At 41.8% G+C, this 13291-nt stretch overlaps 1 protein-coding gene across 17 annotated transcripts in view; it reads right to left on the bottom strand.

Moving 5' to 3' along the window:
* LTBP1 (latent transforming growth factor beta binding protein 1) overlaps positions 1–13291 on the bottom strand; it is a 446285-nt gene that overhangs the window by 143126 nt on the left and 289868 nt on the right. For all 17 annotated transcript variants that reach the window (XM_051843010.3, XM_008254559.5, XM_089326552.1 and 14 more), the window contains one exon: positions 2928–3050. In XM_051843010.3, coding sequence (XP_051698970.3) covers positions 2928–3050 — 123 coding nt within the window. The remainder of the gene's footprint in view (positions 1–2927; positions 3051–13291) is intronic.

Genomic DNA, 13291 nt, shown 5'->3' on the forward strand with positions numbered 1-13291 from the left:
GGTCTTTTCCACTGACTGTAATCGTTACTATCCTACTCTTGAATTTGCTGTGGCAAGTCCTAAAATGTCCATGCATGATAGGCAGAGACAAATCTAGAGCATCCTAAGACACAGGCATGGAGGTCTGGGCCAGAAAATGACGGCATCCTGCTCCTTTTTCCTTTTGGCCTGGTGAAATTGAGGACGGAGAGCAGGCAAGGAAAATCAAAGGGTGCAACGTCTGGTGGGAATTAAGGAACGCTGAGGGTGTTCATGTCCGTGAATTTAAGAACAGAGAGAGCTTCCTACTGCTCTTCAGCCATTGCCAAGTGCTGTTCTTGGAGTTCAGGGAGTCAGCCACACCTCTTATTGCCTGGCTCTGCCCTAAATTCTTGCTGCCTGAGAAAACGCTGTTAGTCTCCACCGTTTGCTTGCACACTCTATCTCAGGCTGCTTTTATACATCTCGAGAACATGAGAGAACTTCAGAAAGTCGCTGGAAAAATAGAATTAGAAGATGAGTTTATTTTGGTGTGAGAAAATGTGAAATCCACACACAGTTTTGTCATAACATACATTTCCCATGAACTTTTTGCAAACCTGTCATATGCATGGATTTCAAAAGCTTTTATGCACCAAAATAAACTCATCTTTTAATTCCATTTTCCATGAACTTCTGGTTCAAATGTTACACAGTAACCTCTGCCTCCTGTGTAGGTATTCCCTGGTCTCCTGCCACTTCCCCAGACTACCCAGGATATCACCAATTTTCCTTCCCCGATGCCCTTTTCCTCTGTGGCCATCACCTTCCTCCCTGATTTTTCTCAACTATCTTCGGACTTGTCCTATCGATTTCTTCACAGACTACACCGACAAATCACTCTGAACAGACCCAAATCATGGCTCCCAGAAGAACTCTATACATCTCTATGATGTTCCATGTGGTAAATTCAGAGAAAGAGAAATAAATCTGCCTACTCAACTCTGGTAAAAGCCTAGGTTTTAACTCCAAACTCGACATTGGAATGTTTAGCTAGCAACAAACATCTCTTACTACTTATCATTTCAGCTGTTGTAGCTGAACCGTAAAATTGAATTATTTATTTTTCAAATAAGAATGGATGGTTGTTTAATATGTTCAGAATTATTTGGTCAATGACAAGGAAAATAAATGCTAAGGAAATGTGCAAGTGTTTCAGAATGCTCATTGGCAGGTTTCTACAATCTTATTAAAACTTGGATGTCTGCCCTTAACTTAGACATCAGATCTAGTCAAAATTTCACAGAACACGTTGTGACCAATTCTTCAAGTTGACCTAGTCCGCAGCCTGTGCGTAAGAATTTTAACCAGACCACATGTCAAATTATTTAAGAGGAAAAAAAAATGTGTAAGTTCTATAGTCAAACTCTTTATCATCTTTTAACCAAAAAAATGCACAAGAAAATAGTATATTCAAGCTAATCTTTTCCACTTAACTCATACAACCATTTCAAATATTTATGCATGTAATTCAAATCAGCCAAAAACTATCTCTAAATTATATGGATATTATTAACAATGGGATTTTTTGGCTAGAAATGTCCAAATCCTTGTACCAATTTTCAAGCGTACCTTGTAGGCAAACTTAATTTTATGGTCTAATTTTACAAGCCCTCCCACTCCACCCAAAAAAAAGCCCTATAACTGGGTGCACATCTGCTCTATGATCAGAAATGACTGTTAAAAAAATAAATGGAAAAAAAGGACTTACGTGCAAAATTTCCTAATCTGCATTTGACAGTTTTTAAAGGAATAAGTAAATAGTAATTAGTAACAATGCTTCAAAAAAGACTCAGAAAACTCAGTCAAAAGTAATAAATGAGACTATCCTTTTTGTTCTACTATTTTTGTCTTTATTTCATCATTTCTATGTATTACACTTTAGGGCACAGATAAACTAAACACGAATAATGGAATGTTCATGAAGAATGTGCCTTGAACAAAGGTCAAGTTTAACACCAGGGTCAAGAAGGATGCAGCTTAGCATACACCAGAGCTAGGTAAAAACTAAATAAAAACAAAACCCATCAAGAGAGAAAATAATACAGAACTGTTCTTAAAATTATCCTAATAGTTGTCTGCTATGGATTAGTTTAAAATATGAAACTTTGACAGTATCTTTTAAAACTTTGCAGTGTATACCTACTTTTATGATATCAGGTATGATTACCAATACAGTTCACCTTCAAAATTCTGCATGTGAGAACGTTGTACCTGAAATGTATCCATCTCCAATAAGGATCACGCCAGATCAGTTTTTGTGGCATGGAAGTCTCTTTGGAGAAGGACTGTTTTCAGAGCAATATTAGAACGTGCAGTTGAAGGTAGATTTTTACCCTTTTCAGGAACAACAGAAAATCTCAGACCTCTGGAAGGCAAAGCTGTCTAACGCCTGCGGCAGGCTGGTAGCTTTGATAGGAGATTCAAAATTAGAGCTGGACTAGAACGTCTGAAAGGCAGTGCCCGGTAAGTTTTCCAGATTCTTCCAGCTAAGAAAATACAGTGAAGCCGCTTTAAATCACACTCCACTGACTCAGAATTTGGAATAAAGGCAGAAGCTGGGACAGGGTTTAACGTAGCCTAAAGAACACTTTAAACATTTACAAAAGAGAAACTTGTTCTCATCTCTCAGAGACCACAAGAGGTTGGTATGCTAACTTTAATGAACTCTTTTCTTTTTATCAAAGTTTTTTATAATTTTCTGATAGCACTAAAATGCTTCCTGGAGAAGGCCCTATCACATGGATTTACTTTACTAAATCAGGCTGGCTCCCTCCCTCTTGTCACTTTCACTAACAGTGTTTTCCAGTTATTTACAGACTTCAGTGCACCACTGAGTATTCCCATTCTTTCTGATACAGCCCAAAGACAACTGACCCAAAAGAGGAGTACAAGTGATTAGTACTTACGAACACAACTTGAAAAGGTCGGATCCGGCCCAAATCCCATTTTGCAGGTACATCTATAGCTGCCCATGGTATTCAAACACTCACCATTAGGGCACACACCTTGTAGTTGGCATTCATTAATATCTACAGGAAAACAAGATTCTTTTAGAAGAGGCAGTCATGTTCTACAAAGCAGATTATGCCTCTAAATTGCATTCATTTTCTTTTTCACTAGGATAATCTCTCAGTTATAGTAAAAAAAAAAAAAGGTACAGTAGGTAGAAATGACCTCATCTCAAACCAGTGACAATGTATTGAACACTTACAATTTTTTTTAACAAATATTCATTTTGTAATATTTGTTATATGCCAGGTCCTTGTGTTAGGCGGAGAGGATTTACTAGTGAACCAAACTGACGGAAACTTCTGGGCTCCAGATCACTTGCATTTTTAGCGCGAGGACAAGTTCAACATAACACAGCTCACAGGTGGGGCAAGAACCCTCACCTGAGGCCCTGGCATCCTTACAAATGCATGGAAAAACTAAAGTAGTGAAAAGCAGTCCAAGTTATCACAAACAGAAGAACGGTCATGAACTCGACAAAGTTCAAACTGCCTATAAAAGATGATCCAAGCCACGAAGGGAAGCTGCAGGTAGGAAAGCCTGCAGCACTGTGCAAAAAGCGAGATGTCTTCAGGGTCTTGCCGTCTGGAGAGGAGTTAGGCGGACAGGCAAGGAAGAGAAGGAATGTTTTCCGTGGGTGAACGCTGAAGCATGAGCGCAGAGACTGGCCAGGGGAAGGGGCTCAGGAAATGGTGAGTCAAACCACTGGCTAGAAAAGAACTCTCTGGAAGGTACATAGTTGGAAACAGAGCTGGTAAAAGCCAGGCAAGGTTTGTAATCAATTTTTTGAGAACCGAGGGCTATGCTAAAAGTTTCTGAGCAGCAGAGAGAGGTAATCAAAAGCAGGCTCTGGGAAAATTCACCTGGCCAGCATATGCCTGAGGAGAAGACACTCAAAGTCTGGCCACTGAAGCAGCAGGGCACGTAGGAGGCTGCGGCAAGCTGGCGTGCTGACGGTGAGGATCATCAGACGGTAAGGAATGCACTTTTTTTTTTTAAAGAGCAACTGACAAGGCATGATGCTTGACTGGACAGCACAACTCTAGAAGATAAGAGAAAGGCATCCACGTCCCTCCACCCTGAGAGAAGAGGAGAAAACCCTTCCCCTAAAGGCCCTACCTGGGCAGGGTGATTAACACCATCTTCCCCTGGACAGCCTGCACGCTTGTGCACCGGTTGCACTACTACGCATTCTGTGTCACCTCCTGCAACCCAGAACTTTCCTTGCTAGGAGGGTCCCTTATCAGTATCACCTCATCTTGCTGCTGGCCGCCAGGTTAGGGTGGAGGTTCCCCCTCCCTCTGACAGATTTACAGTCACAATCTTGTGCTCTCTTCCAATGCCTCCCCCTCAACTCTCCTCAACATTGCTCACTGCCTTGATCATGATGCCATGGGAAAACCGAGGACAGGAATTAAGACTAGAACCACCAGACAAACCTATAGGTACAGACAAAAAGGAACAAGAAAATCCACAAAGAAGCAGATTTGTGAGAGACTCTTCCTACTGTCCTATTCTGATTAGGTCTCCACCCAGGTCTTCCATCTGGTGCAGGGGCCCAAGTACCTAAGGCATCTTCCACTGCCTTCCCAGGTCGTTAGCAGGGAGCTGGATCAGAAGTGGAGCATCCAGGACTCGAACCAGTACTCATTTGGGATGCCGGTGCCCAGGTGGAGGCTTAACCTACTACACCACAGCAATGGCCCCTCTAATTGGTTCTAATCAAGTTCTAAACCAAGTTTCTAATTTTTAAGTTTCCGCAATTTATAGTCATGCACTGCATAACATTGTTTCAGTCAGTGATGGATGGTGTTTGTAATGGCAGTCCCATAAGATTATAACGGAGCTGAAACTTCCGATCACCTAGTAACATCATAGCTGTTGTCCCAGGATAGCCAGAGGCACTAATCACATTTGTAGTGATGCTAACGTAAACAACATACCGTCTCTAGCCTCATGCGACCATGGCACATACTACTATGCAAGGCACATAACACTTGACAATAAATGACTAGGTTACTGCCTTATGTATTTTTCTACTACACATTTCATTGTTATTTTAGAACACACCCTGTCTGCTAATTTCAACATGTTTACTGAAAAACAAATGCCATGTTCTGGTAGCAGTAGCCTCGCACACCTTGTGTGTACCATGTCTCTTGAATGCCCCGAGAGGCCACATCTGGTGATGGACTTACACTGTTGAGGTTTGTGTAGGTGCACATGAACACGCTTGCATGAAGATGAAATGGCCCAAGGACACATTTCTCACAATGCAGCCCCACTGTTAAGCAATACATGACTGCATACACACCCAAGCATATCCATCTTAAGTATACAGCTAGACGGAGTTTTGTGTGTGTGTGTGTGTGTGTTGTGTACAGTACGCAGACCTGAGTGTGTATATATACTGTGGAACCATCACCCAGATCACGATTAACCCAGACCACCACCTCAGAAGGCCGCTTGTGCCCCTCCCCATTCAGTAATCCTGTCCCCTACAGCTTTCTACTATTTGGACTCTTAGCATGAACTGGTCTTGCCTGCTCTTGTACTTCACATAAAGGGAAGCACACATTCTTTGTGACTTCTGTTGCTCATTGTCATGCCTACCAGATTCATCAATATTGTTGTAAGTGCAGGAATTCATTTTTTTACTGCTTTATTTTGTTGTATGGGAATATCAAAATCAACTTAGCCATTCTACCACTGATAGACAACTGAGTTCCTTCCAATTTGGGGCTCTGAGTACCAGCGCTCTGTGAGGATCCTTCTATAGATGTAGTTTGTTAGATCTCAGTACTCATTACTCCGAGTATCTACTGAGGGGTGGAATTCTCATTTTTGTGACAAATCACCTTCAAGTTTCAACAACTCACAAATTAAAATGTGAAAAGCATTCCATTCTTCAATAGTGAACACTTATAAACAAACTTTCATATCTAAAAATCAGCTTTTTTTTTTGCCAACTTCCTTCTTCCATTCCTAGCTTTGTTCCTGAGAAGATTAGAGGAGACTAGATAGTTTATATCTTTTGTGTCAGAAGGAAATACAAAACAAAATGCTTATCCCACATGAATTTTAAATGAAAACCTCAGAAATTAATAAGAAACATGAGCAACTGTCTAAATAACTTTCAGAGGTGGTAAAAATCTTTAAGATCTTTCAAAACAGAAGACAATTAGAGATTTACAAACACGTTAATAAAACATGGATTAAAATGAACATGTTCTATCTGGATTTGAGACACTGGGGAGACGCATTGGGAAGATGACAACAGGCCAACATTTAACAACCGTATGGAACATGACTGGCAAGTTGGGAATTATAATTCCATTTAGACTTCAATTCCTGAGGCTGAGCTATTTTATTTTTTAAAAATCAAAAGCTTTTTGTTTTGATTATTAAAGTGATAATTTTATTAATAACATATTTGACTAATAATGCCTCAGAAGGTTCACACTTTATAGGGTCAGCCAAACTTCCTTCATGTATTCTGATTTACATAAAATTGTTTTAGCACTTAGTTTAACAAACAAAAACAGAAGAAGCATGAATTTATGCATCTTCCTCCCTCTGTAGACTACAAAATTTCTCTGGAAAACTATGGGATTCTATCTTCAGCAGAAATGGTATAATCATAGCTATTATCCTTTTGTAGAGATAATTTTGTCCCAAGTCGTATTTTTAAAAAAGATTAAGGGGCATGAGTAATCTAATGAAATAACTATCCCACTAAGACCGAACTTTTAGGTTAATTGGCATGCTAAATTTGTTATATAGAGCAAATCATTTATTTCTTTTGATCCCAGTTTCCTCTCCTTTAACACAATTAGGCAGAACCATTGAATTCCCAAGGTTACTGGGAATTATTCTGACTTAAAAACAATCTGCCAGTTGCTAGGGTTGAAAAGGCCAAGGAATAAATAAAGTATGACATTTAATGCATAATGTATTATGAATAGCATAAGTGCCCTTTGGGGATATAAATATACTTCTACTCGTCTATTCTCCTAATAGGAAAGCATGTACGTCTAACAAAGTGAGTAATAATTTACTGTCTTCTTTGTGACGTGGATTTATGCAGGAAATCAGGCATGCTCAGTGACCAGCCAGAGTTAGGCATAAGGTGAGAACAGTGCAGGAAAATCTTTTCACTATATAAAAACATGAAACTTTCTGGAGATTCAGCTTTTGCTGATGGTCAGACATTCCATGTCAGAATTCAATGTATGACTTCCACTTGACAGCAGAAACAGTATCTCTTGAGATAAATACTGTTCCAAGCCCAGCCAGACAATCTGACTAGCAAGGAAGCTCAGTATTTCTTAAGCTTTACAAAGACGCAGTTTTTCGGAGGTGCATATACCCAGTGTTGCCACCTGAAGACACTTCATAAGGCACACAGGCTTGGATCCTCTTAAGACAATCAGTTTCTGGATTTTGGCCTTCAAATGTTTCCTCTTGAAATGATTTGCCTAGGAACACATTAGCCCCTTTTCCTTTTCTGTTTTCCCCTTTCATCTCCTTCTTATTGGGTCAAGGCATACCTCTCACCCAGCCAGGATCTTTCTAACTACACTGCCTCATAATGTAAAATTCTCACATGCATTGAATGAATCAACAATTCACAACATGTAACCGCTGAAGGGCAGTTTCAGGAACGGTGATAAGACTTTTTTTTTTTATTCAAAAGGAGGCCCAGCTTTGCCAATCAGGCTACATAGAAGACAATGTGCATTAGCTGAAGGAGCCAACTGAAAGCACCCATCTAATATAAGTATGCCACAAATGAATCTACATTATTCATTTGATTTTTTTAAAATTTATAACATTAAATGTCAGCTTAAAAATGTAAGCTTTCCAAAAATTATTCTAGGAGATAAGTGAGCTAAAGCCATGAAGACCAACATTCTAGAGCAATCTTATCCAAGGTATTTTGCACAAAACACAGGATTTGGGAGAGTTCTGCTAACAGAGGGATTCTGTGGCCACACATGTTTGAGATGCACTGCTGTTCTCACATACGCTACACAGGTAAGATCCAGGAAGTTCTCTGTCAAGGACTCTTGGTTTTCTGACTTGGCTTTTCCTACATGCTTAGCTGTAGGAACCCTGCTTTCACATACAGAGTCTATTAACACCCTCCAAACTGGTGGTGTGTGGAGAACATCCTGTGAGTGCTGCTTCCTCCAGCTGCCCTGGAAGCCACTGCACGGGTCTCTCTGATGTTATGTTTTTTCCATCGAGGCCTCACTGCAGCCAGAGCCTCCCCTCCTCGCCTGCAGCACCCTTGATAAAATAATAATCCACCCTAGGGTGGGCCCAGTGAGCAGACTCACGGGAAGCCATCAAAGCACTGTGTGAGCAACTCCCTTCCTCTCCATCCTTCTGTCTTCGGGGCAACAGAGCAAAAGAGTTATCAGAGCCCAGAGAACAGCTTGTGTTTACTTCTGGATCCATGTGTGTTACACATGGAAGACATTGTCTTCACACACACACACACTCAGCTGGCCTTGCAGCTCTGACCACAGCCTGCACACACTACAGAAATTCCTCCTGGAAACACTCACAGCAACAGGAACCCACTATGGGCTCTCCTCATCGCTCAAGACACAACAGCCCTCTTCCCACCGATTTTTACAGCTCCCGAGATTAAGGTCCAAGAGCTACTGGGAAATACAAGGTGTTAATGACTCACTTCAACACTGTCTTTCCTGAGGAAACCTGAATAAAATAAAAACACACACTTCCCTTTTGAATCCTAGCCCAGTGATACAGCATAATAAGAGGATGTACCAAGAAAACAATTCTAAAGTGCAAATGAATGGGTTCTAATGATTTTCCAATTTTGATCAGGTCCAGATCAAAACTCGTTTAAATTGTTCATGAAAATACTGTACCTGTTTCGACTACGAACTGCAATAGAGGTTCTAAGATGCCCAGGAAGTAAAGCAGCACCTTCCAATCAGCACAATACCTATTGATTCCTACAACTACAGCGGAGGAGTTGGGGCTAAGCATTGTGGTGCAGTGAGTTAAGCTGCTGCTTCAGATACCCTCAGCCCATATCAGTTTGAGTTCTGGCACCACTTCTTCCAATCCAGCTTCCTGTTTTCATGCCTGGGAGGCAGCAGATGATGGACAAACTACTTAGGTCCCTGTGGCTCATGCAGGAGACCTAGGTGGAATTCCTGGCTCCTAGCTTCAGCCTGGCACAGCCCTGCCTGGGGAGTGAGCCAGCAGATAAGAGAGCTCTCTCTTTCTCTCATTCTGCCTTCCAAGTAGATGAAAAACAATGAATTAACGGGTTTTGAAAAACTAGGACATGGCATCATATTAAGTACCCTAGAGGGGCCAGCACTGTGGCGCAGTGGGTTAAAGCCTTGTCCTGAAGCGCCGTCATCCCATATGAGTGCCGGTTCTAGTCCCGGCTGCTCCTCTACTGATCCAGCTCTTTGCTATGGCCTAGGAAAGCAGTAGAAGACGGCCCAAGCCCTTGGGCCCCTGCCCCCACGTGTGAAACATGGAAGAAGCTCCTGGCTCCTGGCTTCAGACTGGCACAGTTCCAGCTGTTGCGGCCATCTGGGGAGTGAACCACAGGATGGAAGATCTCTCTCTCTGTCTCTACCTCTCTTTGTAACTCTGTCTTTCAAATAAATACAATAAATCTTTAAAAAAAAAAGTACCCTAGAATTTGTGGGATTAAGACACTAAATACAGTAGGACATTATGATGATTCTCTGGTAGACTTAACCAAAAGAATGTTCAATTTCTTTAAGATCTTATTTGAGAGGTAGAGCTATAGATACAGAGAAGGAGAGACAAAGGTCTTTCACCCATTGGTACACTCCTTAAATGGCCACATCAGCTAGTGCCAGACGTATCTGAAGCCAAGAGCCAGGAGCTTCATCTGGGGTGCAGAGGCCCATGCACTTTGACCATCTTCTACTGCTTTCCCAGGCTATAGGCAGAGACCTGGATCAGAAGTGGAGCAGCTGGGACACGAACCGACACCCATATAGGATACTGGCACTGCAGGCAGGCAGAGGCTTAACCCACTGCACCACAGCGCCAGCCCCTTATATGCTAAAGAACTGAATGATCCAATCTGGTTGACAGACTCTCTTACTTCCTCAATACAAAGCAAGAACAATGTATTCTAAGTTTCATCTTTATACCCACATTTCTCTCATGTACTTTTCCTATTTCTTTCTAGAGAGAAATAAGTATACACTTCCTTTAAAATAATAGAAATAATGGAAACTGTAAGGACAAAGCTGTAACTGAAAAGCAATGCAAAATGAACAGAGAAGTCAGAGAAGAATATGATGAAGGATTGGGGAAAGGCACTGAAAAGATTTTAATGAAAACATCAACAGACATTAGCACTCCACCAGCCAGAATCCTCAATACTGCAACTGTATTGACCATGCACCATTGAGTGAAATAAGAACATATACTGGATGACTTGAAGGTTCACAGTGACAAAGCTGATCTGTGTTTGTAAGAGTCAGAGTTCTGATTATATCTGGAAAAGAGGGAGAAGGTAAAGCTTGCGAAAGGACAAACGGAGGAATCCTAGGGTACGGGTAACATTCTGCTTCTTGAGCTCTCAGCTACACGGTGTGATCGCTTTGTGAGCTATTTACTCATGCTAATTATACTCCCTATGATTTGTGCATTATTCTATATATAAGTGACACTCTGACAAAAAGCTGAGTTAAAAATTTATTCATTTCTAATACAATAGCTAGAATTATGGTTTTTTTTAACAAATACTTTTTTCATATGGCTCTCAAGTTTAGATGCACAATGACCTCACAATAATAAAATTTAAGAACTTCATTTCATATATTTTTCTAAAGCAAAATCCACGCTTACTTACTAAGTTAGTATAAACCATAAGAGTATAGCAAACTGCCGCTTCTTGGCTTTTTGGCTAAGATCAAGTGAAGAGTAAAGCAGACTGATAATAAACATGGCTCAGGTGGACATTTGGGCAGCATTTAAAGATGCCACTTGAGATGTTCATATTCCATATTGGAGTGCCTGGTTCAAGTCCCAGCTCTACCACTTCCAAATCAGCTTGCTGCTAATGCACACTCTGGGAATCAGTAGATGATGGTTCAAGAATTTGTGTGCCTGTCAGGCATATGGGAGACCTGGGTTGAGTTGCTGGCTTCACGCTGGCCCAGCCCCAGCTGTTGCAGGCATTTGGGGAACAAACCAGCAGATAGAAGATCTCTCTCTCTCTCTCTCTCTCTCTTTCATTGCCTTTCAAATAAAATAAGACAAAATAAAAAATAAAAACCTTTTAAAGAAATAAGTACAAATAGCTCCACTCTCCTCCTCTCTTTGTATCCATTCTCTTTGCTGTGTGACTTTGTAGCTTCTCCCACAAAGTGGTAGAGTCTGTTTTCCCAACCCCTGAAATTAAGTTAACCATGTGACTTTCTCCATGCCCTGGGTTACAGTGGAAGGGACAGCATGTCAATTCCAAGTGCCTCTACTCTGTCTCTTAGAACATCACAAGAACAATCCAAGCTGGTTGACTTATGCACGAGAGACCTTGTAGAAGAGAGTCAAGGCACCCCTCAGAAACCAACATGGCCCATCCAACCATCAGCTGAACACAGATAGAAGATCATCTACATTTGTCCCAATGCAGCAAAACTGCAAGCACCCCAAGAGAAGCAGGACAGACAATACATGACTATTTTACTAAGAAATTGCTAAATGATAGGGAATGGGGAGAGGAGTGATCTAAGGTGGCAAGTGTCTCCAAATTCAAAGGCAATCTAGCTTTTAAAAAACAAACTAATATCTGTAGGACCATAAACAGGCTGCTTGTACAAGACTTCAGGATAAAAATGAGAAAGAGGTGCACAGGCTTACGGACAGAATGAGAGAAAATTGACTTTAACTACAGAGCAGATCTATTTAAAATAAGAGTATCTGTTATAAAAAATAAAAAATGAAATTCAGAGAATTCTGTGATTCAAAAGCAGACTATTGAAAGTACCTAACAGAGCAGTCTCAATGGTTTCAGGTAACATCTAATATCATTCCCAGCACTGTCATTTATTAAACAAGGCTTTCAGTGCTCATGTGCCTACCTGTAAAAAGTAGCTGTGGTTGTTTCAGGAAAAAATGAGGTAAAAAAATTGAAATATTTTCATCAGGGTTGGATTAAGATGTTGCAGTAGGGAGGGAACTTGGTGCTCAAGTCTAGGAGAAGACAGTTTTTAAAAAGTGGAAAGAGCACAGGCTCAGGGAAGAGTTAGGGACATCAGAGGGAACTCTACACAGATTGGAGGGGTACAGTGGACCTACGTGGAGGGCGGGGACACGGGCAATTTCGGACTCCAGCAGCTGAGAGCCTCCATACCAGCGCTGAAGAGGGAGGTGAGGCCACACTGCAGCAGTGCAAGCCACTGGTGAAAAAGCTGCAGGAAGAGCCTAGAGGGAACCCAGCTTGGAGCCCTGTGGTTGGTAGTGTACCCATCAAACTAGAGGAGAAGAAACAAAGAGGGGGCACATTTTCTCTCTCCTTGATCATCCTGCAAAGGCATTCTGTAACAAGCTGACAGAGAGCAGGCGCCATTTTGGTCATACGTAATAGTGGCACCAGCTCAGTTCTGAGCCCAGCACTCAGGGTGTGGCTGGGACTCTGGGCAGTCACTGTGGGAGGCTCCACACGCTCAGGGCTCCCTGGTTACCTGGCAAGGGACACTACTAGGCAATCTGAGCTTACACTAAGGACTGCACAGAACCTTTGTGTGGTCCTTCCAGCAGAGAAGTTGAATAATATACTTACCTGGGCTAGCACCCAGGCACTGATCTCCTTTGAGGAGGGGAGCTCAGCTGCGTCTATGCTAACAGATAAGAAGAAACCTCTCTGAAAAGAAGAAGAAAAAGAGAGAAGAAAAAAAAGGAGAGGAGGGAGGGGAGGGGAGGGGAGGGGAGGGGAGAGGAGAGGAGAGGAAGGAAGGAAGAAAAGGAAGGGAGGGAGACAGGAAGAAAAGAAAGAAAAGGAAGGAAGGAAGGAAGGAAGGGAGGGAGGGAGGGAGGGAAGGATTTACCAGCTGGGTAGGTCACATCAGACACGCCCTCTACCCTGGAGCACTGAACAGAGCTCCATGGCCACACCCAGCACACGACTCTAGTTATTCCTTGAAAGCAGTTGCTCCACTAATCCACTCAGACATAGTGCAAAGATAAAAGCCACCACAGTGAAAAAAGAAGAAACCAACAAGTA

The sequence above is a fragment of the Oryctolagus cuniculus genome, chromosome 2, assembly GCF_051225735.1.
Source record: "Oryctolagus cuniculus isolate XC-2025 breed Fujian yellow rabbit chromosome 2, ASM5122573v1, whole genome shotgun sequence".
Taxonomy (NCBI): domain Eukaryota; kingdom Metazoa; phylum Chordata; class Mammalia; order Lagomorpha; family Leporidae; genus Oryctolagus; species Oryctolagus cuniculus.